The following is a 19,837-nucleotide window of genomic DNA, read 5'->3' on the forward strand; positions in this document are numbered from 1 at the left end:
AATGAGAATATTACAGCTTTTTCATTGTTGTGACTGACAACACTCAGGAATCTTGACTATTAAGTGTCCTGCCAGGCTCATTCCTAGGCTCTACCTTAACCCTTTCCCCTAAAAGGGAGATAGAGTAGATACCACAGTAAGCTATAGGAGTAGAGAAGAAGGTTCTTTGCTGGGCACTGTTAGCTCATGCCTGAAATCCTAACTATTCAGGAGGCTAAGATATGAGGATCTAGATGCAAAGCCAGCCTGGGTAGACAAAACCCAGGAGACTCTTTTATTTTTTCTTCTTTTTTCAGTGGTGGGGCTTGAACTCAGGGCCTGGACACTGTCCCTGAGCAATGTTGCTCAAAGCTAGCACTCTGCCATTTTGAGCCACAGCGCCACTTCCAGTTTTCTAGTAGCTCATTGAGCTAAGAGGCTGGCCTCCAACTGTGATCCTCAGATCTCAGCCTCCTGAGCATCTAGAATTACAGGTGTGAGCCACCTGCTCCTGGCTCTATAAGACTCATATCCACAGTTAACCAGCAAAAAGCCAGAAGGGGAGGTGTGGCTCAAGTGACATGAGTGATGACAGCCTTGAGTGAAAAAAGCTAAGGAATAACATCCATGCCCTGAGTTCGAGCCCTCACTACTACTCACTACTAGCACGCATGCCCACATACACACACAGAGTCAATTTGAGGCATGCCAGGTAGCTCTAAGTGATGGAAGCAGCTTGTGTGCAGAGCTGCCCCCCCGAGGGGTGTGGAGTGCAGGTATCCTCACACCAGCAGCGAGGCGCAGGGTGGGGAGACTCGCGGCACCTCCGCACGCTCCTGTGCTGAGCCACCTCACCGCGCTCCTCCCAGGAGCAGAGCCGCCGCGGCTCCAGGGCCTGGCGAGCAAGTCTGCACGTGTTGCTCATTAAGGTCTTAGAAACACTGGGCCCGGGCTCCAGCAATTCTCCTAATCATAACAGCTAGTAATAAGAAGAAAATGATAAGTCAAAACAAGGAGGGACCCCGCTGAGAGGGGATTCGGGAACATCGGAGAGCCTAGTGTTACACATTGCACCAAATACCAGTGTTTGTAGAAAGTACTTCTTGTTTTCTCCTTCTTTAATAGAGCTAATTATCTGAGGGAGGAAAGGGAATCGTAGATTCCGCTTTCTGAGAAAACAGTCCTGAGACAAGGTTTCCTGAGGGGCTGCAGAGACCCCTGGAGAATGGGAAATAAGCTCATCCCAGTGGAAATGTGCCCGTGGTCAGGCTCAGGCCACTTCCCGTGGAGGGGGTGGGGTGGTTGTTCCGCCAAAGGGCTGGGAGTGGAACGGCAGCTCAAGTGGTAGAGCACCAGTCTTGAGCAGAACAAAACTGTGGCTAGGCCCCGAGTTCAAGTCCCAGAACTGGCCCCGCACTTCCAAAAAATAATACAAAAGAAATGACTGAGAACCCTATTCCCAGACGACAAACTATTTTCATAACCATCATCCTAATTCTCTATTTGGGAGACTATGCACCCGATAACAGCCCCATAGGGACTGAGATGGGTTAAATGTTCTTGGGTATGCATGCCATTTTCCTGGGTAATATACAGAAGAATATTCCAGGCACAGTTTCCTGTCGTGTATAAAAGTGACATGTGCTGTGTCTCTGCACGTACACAGAAAACATGCAGGTTCTCAAGACCAACAGTTCAAGATCAAGGCCACTTGCTGTGATGGTTACTCTGGACTGTCAACTTGATCAGACTGAGAAACGCCTCGGAGATTATCCATCAGGCAACACTTCCGGCTGGCCCTGAAGGCGTCCATTCATCCTGAGCGAGGGATCACCGAGGGAAGAAGACCCGCCAGGAATATGGAGGGCGTCATGCAGTGTGTAGGGAGCCCAGTGAGACCCACGGGGGGCCAGACGCCGGAGGACCCGGGCTACCACAAGGGGGAAGCACTCTCTCCCTGCTGCCACGTGGCTTCATCGCTGGCCCTGTCTCCTCCACAGACCTCCAGTGATGGGACAAGACCCGGCTATGGCTGAAACCTCTGAAACACAGACCCCCAGAGATGGGCTGAAACCTCTGAAACCGTTTAAGCAAAAGCCAAATGCACACAGAAAGGCAAAGGAGACAGAAGGCGGGGAAGGCTTCCCAGGGAGACACCGATCACTTCAGATTGAGTCTTGGGTCTGACACCGCCGCGAAACAAGAATTCTTAGAATGGAAAGAAAATCTGGGAATGAGTGTGCCCTCATGCCCACCATAGCCCCTCCTGCTGGCCAACCTCTGTTGGAATGCTCTAGTAGAGGACAGCTCACTACTCCTCACATTCATCATCTGTCAGTTATCACAGCTCATCTGAAGAGATGATGCACACAGGCCACCTACCTACCATCACATCTCATAAGGACTGTGCCATAACTATATGAAGATAAATATCACCGAATGGCATTAAAAAAAAAAAGACTTGAATTCTATGTGCCTGGAGGTAAAGACTCAACATCATAAAGACAGACATTTGCACATTTGGTGCAATCTCAGTCGTGACTTAATAGGATTATTTAATACAATATGCCCAACCTGGTCTCTCTTGAAATGGGAAAAAAAAGTGTTTAATAATGGAGAAGACTTTTGAGAATGAATAATCGATGAAGACTTGGTTTATCTGAGATAGATCATAAAGCTACCGTCTCTAAGAGCATTTAGAACGGATGTCGGTACAGACTCAACAAGCAATGGGAAAGAAGAGACAAGGATGTGCAGGTGTTTGACCTATAATAAAGGGGTGAGTGAGTTCACTCCTACACAAGAATAAACTCCAGATAAAGGAGAGCATAAAGCATAAACACTTTACAGAGAATTAAAGAAAAAAATAGGTAGCTATGTGTTGGCAGCTCATGTCTATAACCCTACCTACTCAAGAGGCTGAGATCTGAGGATTGTGATTCAAAGCCAGTCTCATCAGAAATGTTCACGAGACTATTATCTCCAAATAACCAGCCAAAATCTGGAAGTGGAGCTGTGGCTCAAGTGGTAGAGTACCAGCCTTAAGCAAAAAAAAACTAAATAAAAGTGCAAGGCCCTAAGTTCAGGCCCTAGAACTGGCACATGCGTGTGTACACACGCACACTCATGCACATGGGGGGGGGCGGGGAAGGGAAGAGTGAAAAGGACATCCATAAAACCCAGGGAAAAAGTCAAGACAGAACGCTCCAAAACTCAAAAGAAATAAATGAGCAGACCTCGGTGCAAAAATTAGCACCTTCAATATGCCAAAAAAATATGCAACCCCATAAATAGAATTAAAAATAATTGCGACATAGTAAAACTACTTGAAGATAATAATAATAATTATTATTATTGTAGGACTGGAGACCAGGATGTCACATAAGAGTTAGTGAGCATTTAGAACCCAGCTTAAACATAGAAAAACAGGGTTATTCACAGGCAATTTTTAGAAGACAAAATAAATTGGGTAACAAGTATTAAAAATATGCACTCACTTACAATCAGGGAAATCCCAATGGGATAATTGCAAATGTGCTGATAGCATCCAGTTTAGGCCTTGTGTAAGCAAAGTTGAGATGTGTACTAGTGGGCAGGGTGAAAACTGGTCAAGTCCTGTGGAAAGGCCAGGTGATCTGGCAGGATTTCCTGGCTTTCTAAGAGCAGGCAACCAGTAACTCAGCAATTCTATTTCTAGGTGAACACATGCATCCCAAGATGTCTGAGCCATTTTTGGCAGTGCGATTGTTTATATTAATGAAACACTGGAGTCAGCCAGAATGCCTCCCCATGGGAGGAGGGAAGAACTTGGCAGAGATTGCTAAGACTCCCCGGTCTACTTCTCCTCTCTCCTCTTTGTTAGGGAAAGGTACCTTTCCCAGCGACCTTGTGTGGGAAGCATATGACCATTCCTTACCAATGAGATGTGGCCTTTCATCATCCCAGCTGGGATGTCAGGAGAGCACCTGACAGGTCCTAACCAATGAAACGCGGCCTTTCATCATCTCAGCTGGGATGCCAAGAGAGCACATGATGGGTCTTAACCAATGAAAGGTGGCCTTTCATCGTCCCAGCAGGGAGGCCAGGTCATTCTCAATGGCCCTGGTCTGCTGTCTCCAGTCAAGCACACACCAGCACTGAGGGTAAAGAGCTTAGAGCGAAACCGGAGCTGCGGCTCATGTGGCCGAGGGCTAGCCTTGATTGTAAAAACTCAGACAATGCCCGGGCCCCGCGTTTGAGCCCTAGGACCGGCACCCCTTCTCCCACACCCCAAAAAAGGAACGTTCACAAGATGGCTGAGATGTAGCTCAGTGGCAAAGCGCTTGCCTAGCAAGTGCAACCACGTCCTGGGTTCTATCCCCAGTGCCAAAAAGAAAAGACAAGACCAAAAAATATAATAGAGCTCATCGAGCCCCCCCCCCCCCAACCTGGTCAGGCCAGGAGGAAATACATAGATCACCCAGATGCACAAAACCAACCCCTCCAACAGCGCGGAGGGTGAGCCCGAACCCCGGCCCCGTGAGGGGGCTCGCCTTGACTGGTGTTGATCTACGGATTTCACCTCAAGGAAAACCTGGTGCCACGTCTCTCTCAAGAAAACACAAATGATATTTTAAAATGTGCAACCACAAGTCCGCATGTGAGGATAGAATGAGACATTTTGCTTTCCCTTTGGGGCTTGAACTCGGGGGCCTGGGTGCCGTTCCTGAGCTTTTGTGCTCCAGGCTAGCACTTGGCGCCACAGCACCACTCCCAGTTTTCTCCGTGGCTCATTGGAGGTGAGAGTCTCACGGGCTTTCCTGCCCAGGCTGCCTCCCAACCACAGTCCTCAGATCTCAGCCTCCTGAGTAGCTAGGATGACAGGCGCGAGTCCCAGCACCCTGCTACGGTATATCTTTTAGCCAACTTCTGCTCGGCAAAAAGTAACAGCTAACCTTGAAGCCGCTTTGTGGTTTTTGCTGTTGTTGTTGCTTGTTTTGTTTTTGTGCTGGTAGTGGGACTTGAACTCAGGGCTTGGGCGTTGCCTCTTAGCACTCTACAATTGGAGCCACAGCTCCGCTTCCAGCCTTTTGCTGGTGAATTGCAGAGACGAGTCCCTCGGACTTTCCAACCTGGGGTGGCCTTAAATTTCAGTCCTCAAGAACTTGGCCTCCCGAGTAGGTAGGATTACAAAACAAAACCAAAACCATACTGAAACTTGCCCAGACCCTACCGTCAGGAGCCAAACTCAAAGCGGCTGCTCTGATAGCCAGGTGTCCCAGCTCCCCCCACTCCACCCTCGGGTCAGCCGGGACCAGGACGGCCCCCCCAAAGGCTGCTGGCATGGTGCCTTCTCTTTTGAGGGAACACAGGGGGCACAGTGACCTTGGGACCCTTCCGTTCATTCCATGTCTTCGGTCGAAACTGCTGAGGGACATCCACGGCGTCGGAAGAAGAAATAAAAAGAAACCCAGCAAGCACCGGCTTGCCTCTGTGATCCGTCAAAATTTCTCCCATGTGGGTGATAGCGGAAAAAAAAAAAAAAAGTTTTTTTTTTTCCCCCAGTCAGAAATATAACAAGGTAATTATTTTCACACCAGTCCTTCCGCATAGTTTTTCACAGACAGCAATTTTATAAGGCATAATTATCTATTTCCACCGGCTTCATAAATTCCTCCTTCCCATTTCCTTCCCCCCTCCCCCCGCCATCCATACATACCCAGTAAACTAGAAATTATTTAAACCTGAAGCCTCCCCCCCTCCCTCTCCCTCTCCCTCTCCCTCTCTCTGCTGGTCATCCTCCTGACCCTCTTGTGGAAAGAGGCAGAGTGCATCGTACTCAGAGGAGCCCATGACACCCCCCCTCCCCCCGCCTGGCCCCTGAGAACTGAAGGCGAGTTTCGCAGCCGCTCTTCCTTCCCGGGCTCCGGGCTCCCTCCCAGAAGACGGGGGCCCCCCAGAACCTCTGAGCTAGCCTTCTCACGGCCTTCCACCTGGAACCTCAGGCCAAGGTGGCTGTACGGTGTGCAGTTGCGCAGTGGACTCTGCAGTCATGCTGAGAGAGAGAGAGAGAGAGAGAGAGAGAGAGAGAGAGAGAGAGAGAGAGAGAGTTGAAGCTGGGCTCCTCTCACGCACGCCACTTTGATTTTCCCATCTCCAACGCCCTCTCATCTCTGCACAAGTCTTCACACTTTGCAGGGATACAACCAAAGCGAGTTCTAACATCAATGGAGAGTTTACTACACACCAGGCGTTGTGCCAAGGATGCGATGATAGGATTTTTTTTTTTCCACTTGATCTTCGCAACCACTCGGCTGAAGGCATGCATCCATGATGAGGAAGTCTTTGCGCACGGAACGCTCGAACGTGCGAAGGTGAATGAGGCCGAGGTCACGGGGAAGGGAAGAGGTGGAGCCAAGACTTGAACTTTTGTCTCTCTGAGGCGCCAAAGGCCATTCGTCTTCCCCACCGCTACAGGGAACCGACCGTTCTATAAGCTTTCTGATGACTCTCAAGATGGGGCAGTTTGGGAATGTCGAGACGCATCACGATCTCAGGAAAGCAGGAGGGGACTGTGTTAGACGGACTTGTATCTTTGATCTTCATTCTGTACCCATTTTCTTTTGCCAACAGATCTTCTCCATGGCCTTCAGGTTGAACCAGGCACCCGGGATGCCTTCGGCTTCGGCCATCTCAACCTGCCGATTCCCGGTGCCTGGTTCCAAGCGGCCTCCCTCGGGCTGGGCCGGGCCGTGGGCACATCCGCCCTGTTGGACTGGCTGAGCTACCTGGGAGCTCCTAAGGCCTTACTACAAGGAAGCAAAGCCTTGCTTCTCGTCAACAGCTTCCGAATCCGCTCCTTATATCCGAAAAATTATTTACTGTGGTGATGTGTGATACCATTTTAAGAGAACAGATGGCAACCTCCAATTAGAATGCCTTAAAAGAAAACCCTAATGAGAATATAAAAGCCAACAAATTGACTTTTTCATACAGTACTTCCCTGGCACGCAATAAATCAAATATATAATGAGGCTCAATGAAATAATAGGATTGTTTACACTCGTTTGGCCCAGCACCACGTCCTCCCTGAGCCCTTGGCCTCTGGAATCTCTCTCCACAAGCTTGTCCCGCACCCAGGTGGGGTTCTGGGCGGAGGGGGGTGGGCTCTGCCTTCAGAAGCAGCTCTTGAACCTGGGTACCACAGCCGCAGAGGGCTCTGATGCAGCCATTTCCGGTCTGAGCCTTTGCTCGGTACGCGGCTGAGCCGGGGTGTAAGATACAGGATGTGGCATCTGTGATGAACCCACAGGAAGCCCAGCTCGTTCAGGGCGAGGTGGGGAGCATTGTGCCCCGGGGGTGAGGAAGGTGTACCAATCACCGCCGGGGATGCCGGAGGCAGGGGAAGTCCGTCGAGTCTGGTTTTAGAAAGGTGAACTCGTGCCCAGAGCCCGCAGCTCACACCTGTCAACCAAGCTACCCAGGAGGCTGAGCTCTGAGGACTGAGGTTCAAAGCCAGCCCAGGCGGGAAAGTCTGCAAGACTCTTACCTCCAATGAACCAAACAGAAAACTGGAAGCGGCGCTGTGTATCAAAGTGGCAGAGCGCTAGCCTTGAACCAGAAGAACTCCGGGACAGCGCCCAGGCCCGGAGTTCAAGCCCCAGGACTGACCATAAAATTAAAAAAAAAATAAAAGTAAAATAAACAAAGAAGATGAACTCAGGACAGGGGTTGGTAGAATGGACCAAAAGTCTTCCTGGTCCGACTGGGGTGGGTTTGAGTTGTTCTCATTTTCCCCCCAGGAAATGGTTCTATGCATTCAGGTATACCTGGTGGAATGGCTGGGAGATCAGGTCAGCCTTGGAAGATGAAGGGGAGCGGTGTGACGGCTCACAGCGGCCCCCTGAGCATGCCGTGGAGACCTTTCTCCCTTCCGGAGGACTTGCCCAGCGGTGAGGTCAGTGAAGCCGGCCTGCAGTGGGAGGCTGGGAGGCGCCGGTCTCTGTCAGCAGGAGCTGATCACCCAAAGGAGCCTGGCCACGCGGAGACGATCGTGAGCGGAAGTGGGAGGTGGCACCTTCCCAAAGGGAAGCTGTGAGACCCGGGGGCAAGGCGGGCCCTTCCTGGGGGTGCTCAGGTAACAGTGATGGAGCATCTTTAGTGGCTTCTAAAGAACTCCATTAAACAAGGCTGGTCAGGATCCTGGGGGCTATTAGTGGAGGAGACGTCACCCCAGAAAACAGAGACTGGTCAGCAGAAATGCAACCATTTCTGTTCGTGTTCTGTTCGTGGCAGCGGTGGCGGCGGCGGAGGAGGAGGAGGAGGAGGAGGAGGAGGAAGAGGAGGAGGACAACGACGTTGACAACCACAACCAGAGAAAAACCAGTTTACAAGAGAATGAGCTTTTGCCTAGCTCAAATCTATAAGCATTGATCAAGCTCAGGACATTGACCAAGAAGAAGCTTTCATTCCTTCCCTGTACCCGGCAAAGGTTACACATTCTACAAGGCCAAGATGGAGAAAATTCTTCCACCCAGAGCCAAGTTATTTTTGTTTCTGTCCATCAAGTTGTAAGTGCGTATGAACTAATCTCCCTGTGGCCTCTGTCCTAGAAATAGATGAGAGAGGATTAGTCCATGGATGTCCCTTCTCAGAGAGGTCCAATGCAGAAGAAAGTTCTAGCATTATCAGAGGCTAACTCAAACTACTGATCTCAGAATACCGCTGGATACCAAAAAAGACAGAATCTCCATTTCTGGGCTGTAAGCCTGAGAGGTGGAAATGAAGGTGGGGGTCTGTCTGACGTGCTAGAGAGTTGCCCCTCTTCTTCCGGCTAACTGACTGTTCTTCCTTGTACCACAGATACAATGGGCGCACAGGACGTAGCAACCCCATGCATTCTAGTCCCCATAATTCTCCTCCCTAGAATTCGTGCCAGGCCCTTTGACCTTATCATTTGGTAGGAGCCCAGATGTGTAACAGGACGAGGTGCAGGGAGATAAAAAAAAAAAAAAAACGGCGCTGTGCACACGAGGACTTTCCATTTGATAGCCAAGACAATTACAGAAGTGCTGGAACACGCATACAATTATGAGCGCCCCCAAGAGAAGTTTGGTGTCAGGCACACAGGAATCCCACCAAATGGAGAGAGAGAAGAGAGTTTCCACTCCGGAGACCAGGAGAGCCTTCCTGAAGGTAGTGAGTGAGTCAAAAAAAAACCCACAACATTACTAAGGAATTGCTGCATTCGCTTAGTGGATCTTGATGATTGCACCCAGAGAGTTCTCCAGTCAGAACTATTATTGTCTGGTGGGCAGAAGATGTCCTGGGTTGGAAGGAACCTGCCCCCCCCAACCCCCGGGTCTGGAAGGAATGAGAGAGAGCGCAAATACACTCATCACCAGGCTATTGAGCAGGGAGAAAGGTCTCGCCATTCTCCAGCACCAGGGCGGTCCCTTTCAGCACCATGGCCAGCGCTTTCTGCTCCATGCCCCATCGGAGGAAGTGGGTAATGTCTTCTTCCCTTCCTTGCTCCAGATTCACCACTTGGGTACTGTAAGAAGGACCCACAGACTCGCCCCAGCCCCCCTCCCGCCCCCGCCCCCCCTGCAATTGATGACTAGACACTTACTGGTGCACGCCACCTCCGGGGGGTCGAAATCCGCTCGGTAGTAGCCCGTCCGGCAGGTGCAGATGGGGGACGCCTCCGAGGGGGAGCGGCTGTTGGACGGGCAGTGGGAGCAGCCCTCGGCCTCCTGGCTGGCCTTGAACGTGCCCGCGGGACAGGCTGCAACACAGAGAGATCGTGCGAGGGTTAACGGGAGGGCGGCGGCCACAGACCCCATCACGGAACCGGAAAATAAAATAAAAAAAAAATGGGAGAAGATTCTCCAATTCCCAAAAGGCTATGGGGCTGCCTGCCTTCTCTCTAACTGAGTTTAGCATCTGAGCAGCTCGGGGGGGGGGGGGGGGAGATGACCCCTATTTAATAACCTGTCAGTTCCTGGCCATCTATCTTCCTGGTACCCATGGCCTCTCTCACTTGAAGAATACTTTTGGGGGGGAAAAAATTAAAAAAAAGATTCTTCCCTTTCAGGTGTGTCAGAAGATTTAACTGAGAAAATGAATCTGATGACGTGCAGGTCGCCGCCTGAGACACAAATGCCGGATAAATGGTGCTCTCCCCCCTTTCCGCCTCATTTAATGACCAGGGTCTCGCGGAACGCATCTGGCCTCGTAGCCTCAGATAGGAAGGGGTCTTGGGTGACAGTGAACCAGACCAGACTCCTGGCTCCGAACTACCACGTTGCAATACGCCTGAGCGGCGTCCACCGGCGCTTGTGATGTGAATGACGGCGGAGGGCTGAAATTTATGAGCGATCCTCTTAAAGGAAATTAAAGAGATTTCAAGGTTACTGCCTTAATAACATCATTTCCCTTTAATTGCGTCTTGATCGACTTCCAGGGGTGGGGGGTGAGGGGAGGAAGGAAGGGAGCTCACCGCACCTCTCTTCACTCTATCTTTTTGTCTCTTTGTCTTGCCGGTAGCAGGGTTTGAAAGCGCACTTGGATTGTCCGGCGCTTTCACACTTACACCGCGCCTCCAGCCTTGCTTTCTGCTGGCGATGTCCTTGGTTGGATCTTCAAGACTTTTTTTTTTGCTGCCTGTGCTGTTTTGTGAACGGAGATCCTTCGGATCTTAGAGCCCTGAGTAGCTGGGATTATAGCCATGAGCCACTGGACCCCGCCGCGCCCCATCCCTTTCCTTTCCTTCCCGCCGTATTCCGACACCCCTGAGCTCGCTGGATGCTGTGGCTGAGGGACACAGGCTGCTGAGAGGCAGCGGGCCTTTCCTGGAAAGCGGTGACTACTCATGCATTCAAATTTGGTCCACGCTACCCTGTAATTTCCTTAATGTAGCAGTCTGAGAGGAACACAGTGTTTCCACGTTCTTTCTAGCACTTAAAAGCCTCCCTGCTTTACACGCAACGAGTTAACAGTATAAACCATCATCCCGATACCCACAGGTGGCAGAGGGGGTTTGGGGAGCACTTGTCCCTGACGAGTCTAAATTCCAAGAAACACAGTACAAGGGGAGAAAAGGGATGGGTTAACTCCAAGCTGGCCTTTGGCGGGGGGGGGGGGGGGGGGGATGTCACGTGATGGAGAAAAGATGCCTCAAGGATGGATCAGATCGGACTCCATCCTTATCCTCACCCCAAGACATGAGCTCTGGCTCGGCTGCTTCTCTCCTAGAGGGTGGGAACTCCCACAGAGTCTCAATCTACCCCATCTGCATAAATGTCTAGACCTCTCTTACCCCGGCCACAGGCCCCTAGAATTTTATAAACTCAAATACGAGGAATAACCAGGCACTGGTGGTGGCTCAAGTCTGTCATTCTAACTACTCAGGAGGCTGAGCTCTGAGGATCACGGTTCAAAGCCAGCCCAGGCAGGGAAGTTCATGAGACTCTCAAGGGGGGGGGGGGAGCCAGATGTGGAGGTGTGGGGTTCAAGTGGTAGAGCACTAGGCAAGCAAGTGTGAGGTCAAACCCTGTTACCAGAAGAAAACAAACAAACAAAGCAGGGGAAGGATGAGAAAGAGAGGTAGAGACTATACTGAGTAGGCTTGGGAAGAAAGATTAGTAAACCAAGTTCTAGAACTCAGAGCCCCTTAGCTTCTTTTTGCTTAAGACTGGTATTCTACCACTTGAGCCGCACTTCTACTTCTGGCTATTTTTTTTTTTTTTGTCAATTTCATGTAAGAGTCTGGTGGACTTTCCTGCCTAGGCTGGCTTTGAACCTAGAACTCAGCCTCCTGAGTGGCTAAGCATTAACCGGCGTGAGCTACTGGCACCAGGGCTATAAGATCATTTTACTTCATCTTGTATCAGACACCACTAACAAGCAACAGACTTTCTTCTTTTTAAACAATGCTGTTATTTTGCCACGGAAAATAAATAAGAAAACTATGCTGCCCCTTGAGAAAGAGAGAGAGAAAAAAACTAGCTTTAATTAGAAGTGATAAATGGACCTTTTGGGTCAATTCTAGTAAAAAACAAAAAAAAAAGAGTATATATATGCCAGAAGAAGCAAATGCAAATGGCCGGGAGGTCAGGTGAGTATGCAAAGCAGCAGGGAGAAATGTGGAAAGGAAAAGCGACAACACGGGAGCCCGGAGGCTGCACATCTGTCTATGTTTCCAAAAAAAAAAAAAAAAATAGCAAACACTATGCTTGCCGAACCAAATATCTCACTGATTTTTCAAGGTGAATAACATGATTCTTTAATATTTCAAAACACAGGTATTACCAGGCACGGTAGCTTATACTTATAACACTAGCTACTGGGCAGGCAAGAGACTGAGGGATCACAGTTCAAGGCCAGCCTCCAGTAACAACAGTCCAGAAGATTCCATCTCCGCCTATGGCCGGGTGCCGTGGCGCACGCCTGCTGTCCCAGCTACCGGGGAAGCACAATGGTGCACACCTGTCATCTCCAGGCGACCCGGGAGGTGTAAAGCGGAGGACCGCAGCCCACCCCCTCCGCCCCCGGACGTGAAGTTAAGACCCTGCCTTGTGTGTATCATCCTCGCTACTCAGGAGGCTGAGGTCTGGAGGATCAAGGTGCCAAGCCAGCCCAGGCAGAAAAGTCCACAAGACACCCCCCTTCTCCAAAAAAATAACCAGCAAACCAACCAACCCACCAGCTAACCACCCACAAAAACAGCTGGGCCGGTGGTACGGCGTCTGTGGGAGAGCATCTATGTGCTTAGTAAACGAGAGCACCCGAGTTCAGTCCCTAACACCACCCAAACAAACAATCGAAGGCCAGGGCAAACCAACAAAACACCCTCCTGGGTTGTTTCCTCTCTCAATTTCAAATTATGTGATTACTGAAATCACAAGCCCCTTCATTCCAGCAATGTTTACTGAAGGTCTTCCACAAGCCAGGCTACACCGTGCTAAAGTAATAGAGGTGTGCAGGCGGGGTTACAGGCTCCCAGAAGACCTCCGTGGGCGAGATGCCTCCAGCGGAAGGGCTATCTTTCTGACCCAGCTGCAAGCCACTGTGGCTTTGTGTCTTTAAGAAAACAGAGTTTGTACCTCCCATTCATTGTTCACAGTGATGGTGATTCAGACAGAAAACCTGGGCTAAGCCCACAGAGCCATGATGGGGCTCGGTGAGAGACGCAGCCAGAGATGAGATCTGTGTATGCCATCAACCCTACCCTCACACCCAGCCCCCCCTCCCCACCTCTGAAAACAGACATATCCCTCCCCTAATATGCCAACACACGTCACCTCGAGCCGCAATCCAGAAGGTCACCTTGAAAACAACCCTTCTCCCCCCCACCCCCAACTCCTCAGAGCCTGAAAGATGTAACAAATTACCTGCTGCTTACAACGCTCTTGAGAACGACCCCCCCCCTCCCCTCCCATCCCGCACAAAGACTGGCGGTGACACTGAATCCATCACCTCCAGTACTATTACTTTATAAAGAAACAGATTAAGTGTCTCATAAACAGTGCGGTGATTGAGATAATGGAAAAGGCTCCTCTCGTCCCGTCTGCAGCGTGGGGTTATGAAGCATCGCCGAGCAGCCAGGAAGAGGAAATTAATAGAAGCAAGAGGGAATAACCACTTTTATGCAATTTCCTCAGGAGATAGTGGACCATCTAATCTTTATTAGAACCCTTTAACCTGTCGCTCAGCACTCACCCGAGCCTCTTTAGCACCCGCAATTTGTCTCGGTATCTATGGAAGGTGCGATGAAAACCTCAAAGTATTATTTTATAATTTTCACAAAGGCAGAGGAGGGGGCCCGGTGCCTCTCCCCCACTTTCCTCAGCGGAAGCCTCTAGAAACGATTTATTCTTTTATTTTGGTAATACAGCAGAAACGTGGGAGCGCTTAAAGATTCCCAGCACATGGTCCGGGGGTCAGAGCTACGCCCCAGGACCAGCGTCTCCCTTTGCATTTCAAATGCGCGTCTCCCCCTCCGCCACTGCCTTCTGTCCTTGCTCTTTCCTTTTAATAATCTGATTACTTCTCCTGATCTAATTTTTTTCCCCCCAAATGAGTTTGCCAAGGTTCGTGCCAATGAATATTCATTCCCTGTTTAAGGATCGGGTGCCTTTTTTCTCTTCAGGCAGGTGCCACTGGGCAGCTGGTCCAGGAAGGCCTGCCTGCCTCCCCAGGGTGACAGTGAGAGGGGCCGAGGGGGAGACAGACACCCCCCCCACCCCGCCCTGAACTCCCTGCTCCTAAAACCGGCCCTGTCTCTCCATGCTTTGCTCTCAGGGATGCACAAGGGACACTGCTCAGCACTGCTTAACACTGCAGGTGGGGGTGGAGGCGGGAGGGGGAGAGGGATTCCTACAGGCCACGCCCACAGCCATGCACGGCCCCGCCCACAGGCCCTACAGCCCACGCCCACAGCTATGCACAGCACCTCCCACACGCACTGCAGGCCACGCCCACAGCTATGCATGGCTCCTCCCATAGGCCCTGCAGGCCACACCCATGGCTCTGCATGGCCCCGCCCACAAGTCCTGCAGGCCGCACCCACAGCCATGCATGGCCCCCACAGGCCCTGCAGGCCACGCCCACAGCTATGCATTGCTCCTCCCACAGGCCCTGCAGGCCACGCCCACAGCCATGCATGGCCCCCACAGGCCCTGCAGGCCACACCCACAGCTATGCATTGCTCCTCCCACAGGTTCTGCAGGCCACACCCATGGCCTCCCACTCATCCTACAGGCCACGCCCACAGCCCCCACATTGCTCCTCCTGAGGTCCCATATTAGTTCTGGTGTTTACTGATGGCGAACACCGTGGGTTCCTGACTCCAAAACCCCAGGCCAGAGGCTCTCTAGCAGGTGATGGCTCTGAGGTCCTTGGGCTGGGGTTCTCATCTCCTCTGAACACTCTCTACCTCTTTACAATGCCCAGAATAGATCTCCCTGCACAAATCCCAGGATGGCCTTGTGGGAGCCCCAATCCCTTTTATATTCCTATCAACCTTTGAGAAAACTGGTAGCACAGTAGTTCATCCATCCATCCATCCACCCACACACCCACCCACCCACCTACCCACCCATCCATCCACCCACCCACCCATCCATCCATCCATCCACCCACCCATCCATCCATCCACCCACCCATCCACCCACCCACCCACCCACCCATCCATCCATCCATCATCAACCCATTCTCCAAGCATCCATCATCACTCTATCCAGAAGATAAAAGCTGTGATGACAACACAACAACAGACATGGTCCTGACATTAGAGCGAGTGAGGCAAGGCAGAGGACAGTCCCACATGTATTGATACAGACTTCCAGGAAGAGTTGTTTGATGACATGCTCAACATTTTTGAATTAACAAAGCTACTTCTAAAGATTTGTCCCAAAGAAAAAGCAAACAGATGTAAAAAAAAAAAAAAAAAAAAAGGTTTTGTTCAGGTTCATCACAGTGCTGCTTAATAAGGGAAAAAGAGGAAATGGAGGGAAGAAGAGAAGGGAAGAAAAGAACTTAAAATTCTACTAAGAGCGAACTGATTACATTGTAAGATAGTCATACGATAGAATCCCACACACCCAATTTTAATACTTGCATACTGGGGAAGTTATTCTAAAAGTGGGTTCTAAAATACAGTACGGACTTTCATGGTGTGTACTCACAGATACTACAATGGGGGGAAAAACAACTGGGAAGTGCTGGCATTCCTCTAGGATTCCTCGCTCCCTTCCCAGTATCTTGCTCTGCCTTTGGTGATCCAAGAAGGCCTCGCTCGCTGCAACTGGACACCATGGGATGGGGAAGGCATATTTGTACATACGGAGAAGGGGCAGGGGTGGGTGGGCGGGCAGGTGCGGGACCCAGTGTGGGCTGTTTCCTGGTTGACAGCAGCGTGAATAAAGAGTACGCTAAGACTCAAAGCAGCGAGCTCTCCACAATGCCTGGGAAACCCGGGAGCCACCGGCGAGGCTGCCAGGTGACCCAGCATTTTATGGGGGCCACGGAAGGTAGGCCAGGGCGGCACTCATTTCCACATCACCTTGGGCCTGGGAAGACGAATGGGCCTGCGATTCTTGCCTCCCCGGGGGGCCCGGTGGCAGCCGTAATGGCCTGTGCAGTCGGGACGCTTAGCTGTGTCATACACTGGCATCATTCATGGTGACGCCGGCTGAAATTGATGACCGCCGCAGACGTCGTGACACGGACGGGGACTGTAACTTACGGGCGCCATTAAGCCGCGCAGACAGCAGCAGCCACGCCGGGCGAGCGGGGAGCGTATCCCATCCCATCCGTGGGGGAGTTGCTGAAGAAGTGAGGCTCGGGGAGACGGGTTCTTCCCTTCACTGCAGTGGGAAGATCACGGGGGTGGGGGTGGGGGGGTCACAATCCAAGGTGACCCCCAGAGCAGCGAGGTCTCCAGGGGACTAGGTGAGGAGCGCTCTGCCCTCCCCCAGGGTCCTCACTGAGTGAAGAGATGGAGAGCTGGCGGGACCAGCTGGGTTCTGCCAGGCTCACCAGGTGGAGGCAGGAGCAACCAATGCCCACGGCCACCTGGTGGAGAGGAACCATCTGGTTCTTGGGTCTGGAAGAACCAGTGGGACCATAAGCAAGTGACGGAATGCCCGGGGTCTCGGCGCCCTGGACCGTGAAAGGCACGAGGAAGCCCTTCCTCGGAGCTCCCGTGGAGATGGCTGCGAGATGAGTCGATTCTTGGAACTTAGCGTCTCAGTCTCGAATCGTAGGAAGGGAATTTTCTTGGCAACGGGTGGAGAGGCCACTCGAGCCTCTGGCCTTTGCCCTGAGCTCCGTGAAATGACTCCCAGACGGAGCTCGACACGGAGGAGAAACACACACGCCTGTCTACGCGCCGGCCTGTCCTCTTTCCCAGGCCCACGCGGGCTCTGTGGTGGAGAAGTCAGTCCGAGAAATGGTGTCCAAGTTACTCTTTCTACGGAATTAATTCACCCTGAAGAAATAGTCATGGGTAGCTGGAGGTGTGAGCGAGGAGAATATTCATGGGGAAAAAAAATTGCTCGTAGCAAAGAAAAAAAAAAATATATATATACTAGCAGCTTAAAAACCCTATCTGGTGCCTTGTAATTTATTTAGCGGACGCCCCGTTGTGGGGCTTAGTGACATGTAAAAATATTGGTGATATATTGGTAAGTGAAAAAAAAATTATATCTGCAAATCACAGGAACAGTGTTCCCAAATACGATTACAGTGGTTTTGCTAGATAGCAGGGAGAAACTACAGATGGGTGTCACGTTGTTTTTGATCTATATTTCCCAGTTCTCATGCAGTCAACTTAGTTAGCAGCGAACAGATGGGAGCCAGAGATGGAGGAGGGGTCGGAGGTGAGGTGGGGGGGGGTGTCCCTGAGTGGGGCTCTCTGGGAACCCCAGCCTTCCAGGGTGGGCCTGGCTTTCGGTGGAGCCAATACAGACAAACAAAAGCAAACCCAGGCAGGGATCCCTCCCACAAATCTCACTTCCCTTCTGAAACTCCTGACAAGGCAAAGAGAGCTCTTTTCTTAGTAAAGGTTATTATTGTTCTTCCCTTTCCATGTTTTTTCCTCACCCTGGGGAATGTAATAAGGCCACAAATGGGGGGGGGGGCAGGTAATGGGGGGAATAGGAGTGGGGACAAGACCTCAGAAATATCCTAGATCAGATTAGCCGGTACCCAGCTCCCTCCCACCCAGCCTTCCACTGCAGACATCACCAGTCAATCCCAGGGCGGCAGACATCACCAGTCAATCACGGCACTGGCTCCCCACCCCACCCAGAGTGGAGCTCCAAATACAATATCAATATCCCAGGGACTCGTCCGCCTGTACCGGAGCAGGCAACAATTTTGGCCAGAGGTGCAGTCAACAAGACAACCGGAACGAATCACGGTGCCTGGTCCGGGACTGTTCCATCCACTCACAAGGCCCCTGGCCCTTTGGGTCAGGATGGGCCTGTGGTAGCTCTACCCCATTCCCCACCCCACTCCTCCCTCTTCCCTTCCTCCTCCTCCTCCTCCTCCTCCTCCTCCTCCTCCTCCTCCTCCTCGGTGAGGTCTGCCCCTCTCACCAGCTGGGCTACCAGCGCACCTAATTATTCTCCCAGTGTGCCCCGTTCTGTTTAAGTAAGTGTAGCTAAGAGGTGCTGAATCGCTCGAGAAGGTCAAGTGCTGCATATGTATAATGTAAGATTAAGATGATTTTTTTTTTACCCCTTCTGTGGTGTGCGTGATAAAATAATTTCCCTGTGACCTTTACAGAAAACTCGGGAGTGGAAATAGGCACAGTGGAATTTCCAGCCTCTCCCCAGGTCACCCACATCATAAACACATAAATCCGCTATGATATCACACAGTCCTCCGGAGGGACGTGTGAACAAAAGAAATGGTTTTTACTTTAAAAAAAAAAGATTTTTTCCCCCCCGTAATGACAAAGCAAAAGCTTTGAGGCTGAACTTCTCCTGCAGAAGGGGAAGATTCAGGCTGTGGATTTTCTTTTGCAGAATGTCAAGGGAACATGGCCTGTCCAAGATCCTGCAGGGGGATTAGTCAAGACTGACTGGTTCTACCACCCCTGTGTGTGTGTGTGTGTGTGTGTGTGTGTGTGTGCGCGCGTGTGTGCGTGCATGCCCGTGTCATCAGTCTAGCCCAGGTCTCGGCCCCTAAATGACAGCGATGGGTAGTAGGACATTTGCAAGTCCCGGCGTCCACTCAGAAAAGCAAACTCGCCAGGAGTCGTAAGTGATGTGCAAATGGAAAGGCTGTAACCATCTCTAAAGATTATCCAAGAACGGGGCGGCCCCGGGGGTCACATCAGAGCCTCCGCCTGCGGTTTAGCCACAGGGCCGACGACGGCACACAGATCTTGCAGGATCCGCTTTGTACGACCCATGACTTCTGCTCAGGACCACGCCTTACCCTGCAGTAACCTTTGAGCTGTATGTATGTATATGCGTGTAGATACATATATGTGCGTAGATACATACATATATGTGACACATAATATACAGCAAGTAATACATGCCTGCGGCCAAGATCAGACGTGTTCAGGGTGTGCTCGGTGCTTAGATCTCCATGTGCCCTTAAAGGAAGCAAGAGCCTCATGTCACCGACGGTACGACATCAGGACCAGGCGAGGGACAGAAGTAACCTGGCCTGCTGTCCACCCACCCAGAATGAAGACTTCTGAGGAGACCACATGCATTTAGGCCTAAATCTCCTCCCGATCAGGTGACCGGGTCATGAGGACTCCATTATGGAATTCCTCCTCTCTGCCGTTTCTACCCAGAACGTCTCATTTGAGAATCGCCGAGACAAACGTTCGGGAGGAACGGGTACCACGCCTTTCTCCTCACGCTCGGGTATTGGGAGAGATTCACCGAGATGTGTCAATTATTTCAGGACGACAGGTAGTCGATTCCCAGGTTCTTCGGCCGAGGGGCCGAGGGGAAGGCACACTGACTGGTTCATCAAGCCGAGCACCTTTCTGGGAGCACTCTCGCCATTTGGGAATCGGGTAATAATTGCAATACCAACACTTGAGTGCCTCGTGCAATCTTTTTCTACCATTCTACACGAGAAGAAGCCTGGCAGAGGGACCAAGTGCTTTCGGCAGTTACGACATGGCATATGCGTATAGAAAGGGAAGCATGTTTGGGGCGGCATGGGGGGGAAGAGAGTGGCCGTCTCCTCTCTATGCCGTGCAGGGTTCTGAAGCACCCACAGGCGTTTTCTGGGGAGATACAATGAAAGAAGGGCACCCCAGGCACCGGAAATGCCATGCGTAAAGGCATGGTAGAGGAACGGGCCGAGGACGCTTGGCGGCTTGCTGGACTCCTTGCTGTAC

The 19,837-nt window shown here is 51.4% G+C and overlaps 1 protein-coding gene across 1 annotated transcript in view; it reads right to left on the reverse strand.

Annotated features, from left to right (window-relative positions):
* Ephb1 (EPH receptor B1) overlaps positions 1 to 19,837 on the reverse strand; it is a 193,043-nt gene that overhangs the window by 67,357 nt on the left and 105,849 nt on the right. The window contains exon 4 of the mRNA XM_048334449.1: positions 9,590 to 9,745. Within this exon, the coding sequence (XP_048190406.1) occupies positions 9,590 to 9,745 (156 nt within the window). The remainder of the gene's footprint in view (positions 1 to 9,589; positions 9,746 to 19,837) is intronic.

The sequence above is a fragment of the Perognathus longimembris genome, chromosome 26, assembly GCF_023159225.1.
Source record: "Perognathus longimembris pacificus isolate PPM17 chromosome 26, ASM2315922v1, whole genome shotgun sequence".
NCBI lineage: Eukaryota > Metazoa > Chordata > Mammalia > Rodentia > Heteromyidae > Perognathus > Perognathus longimembris.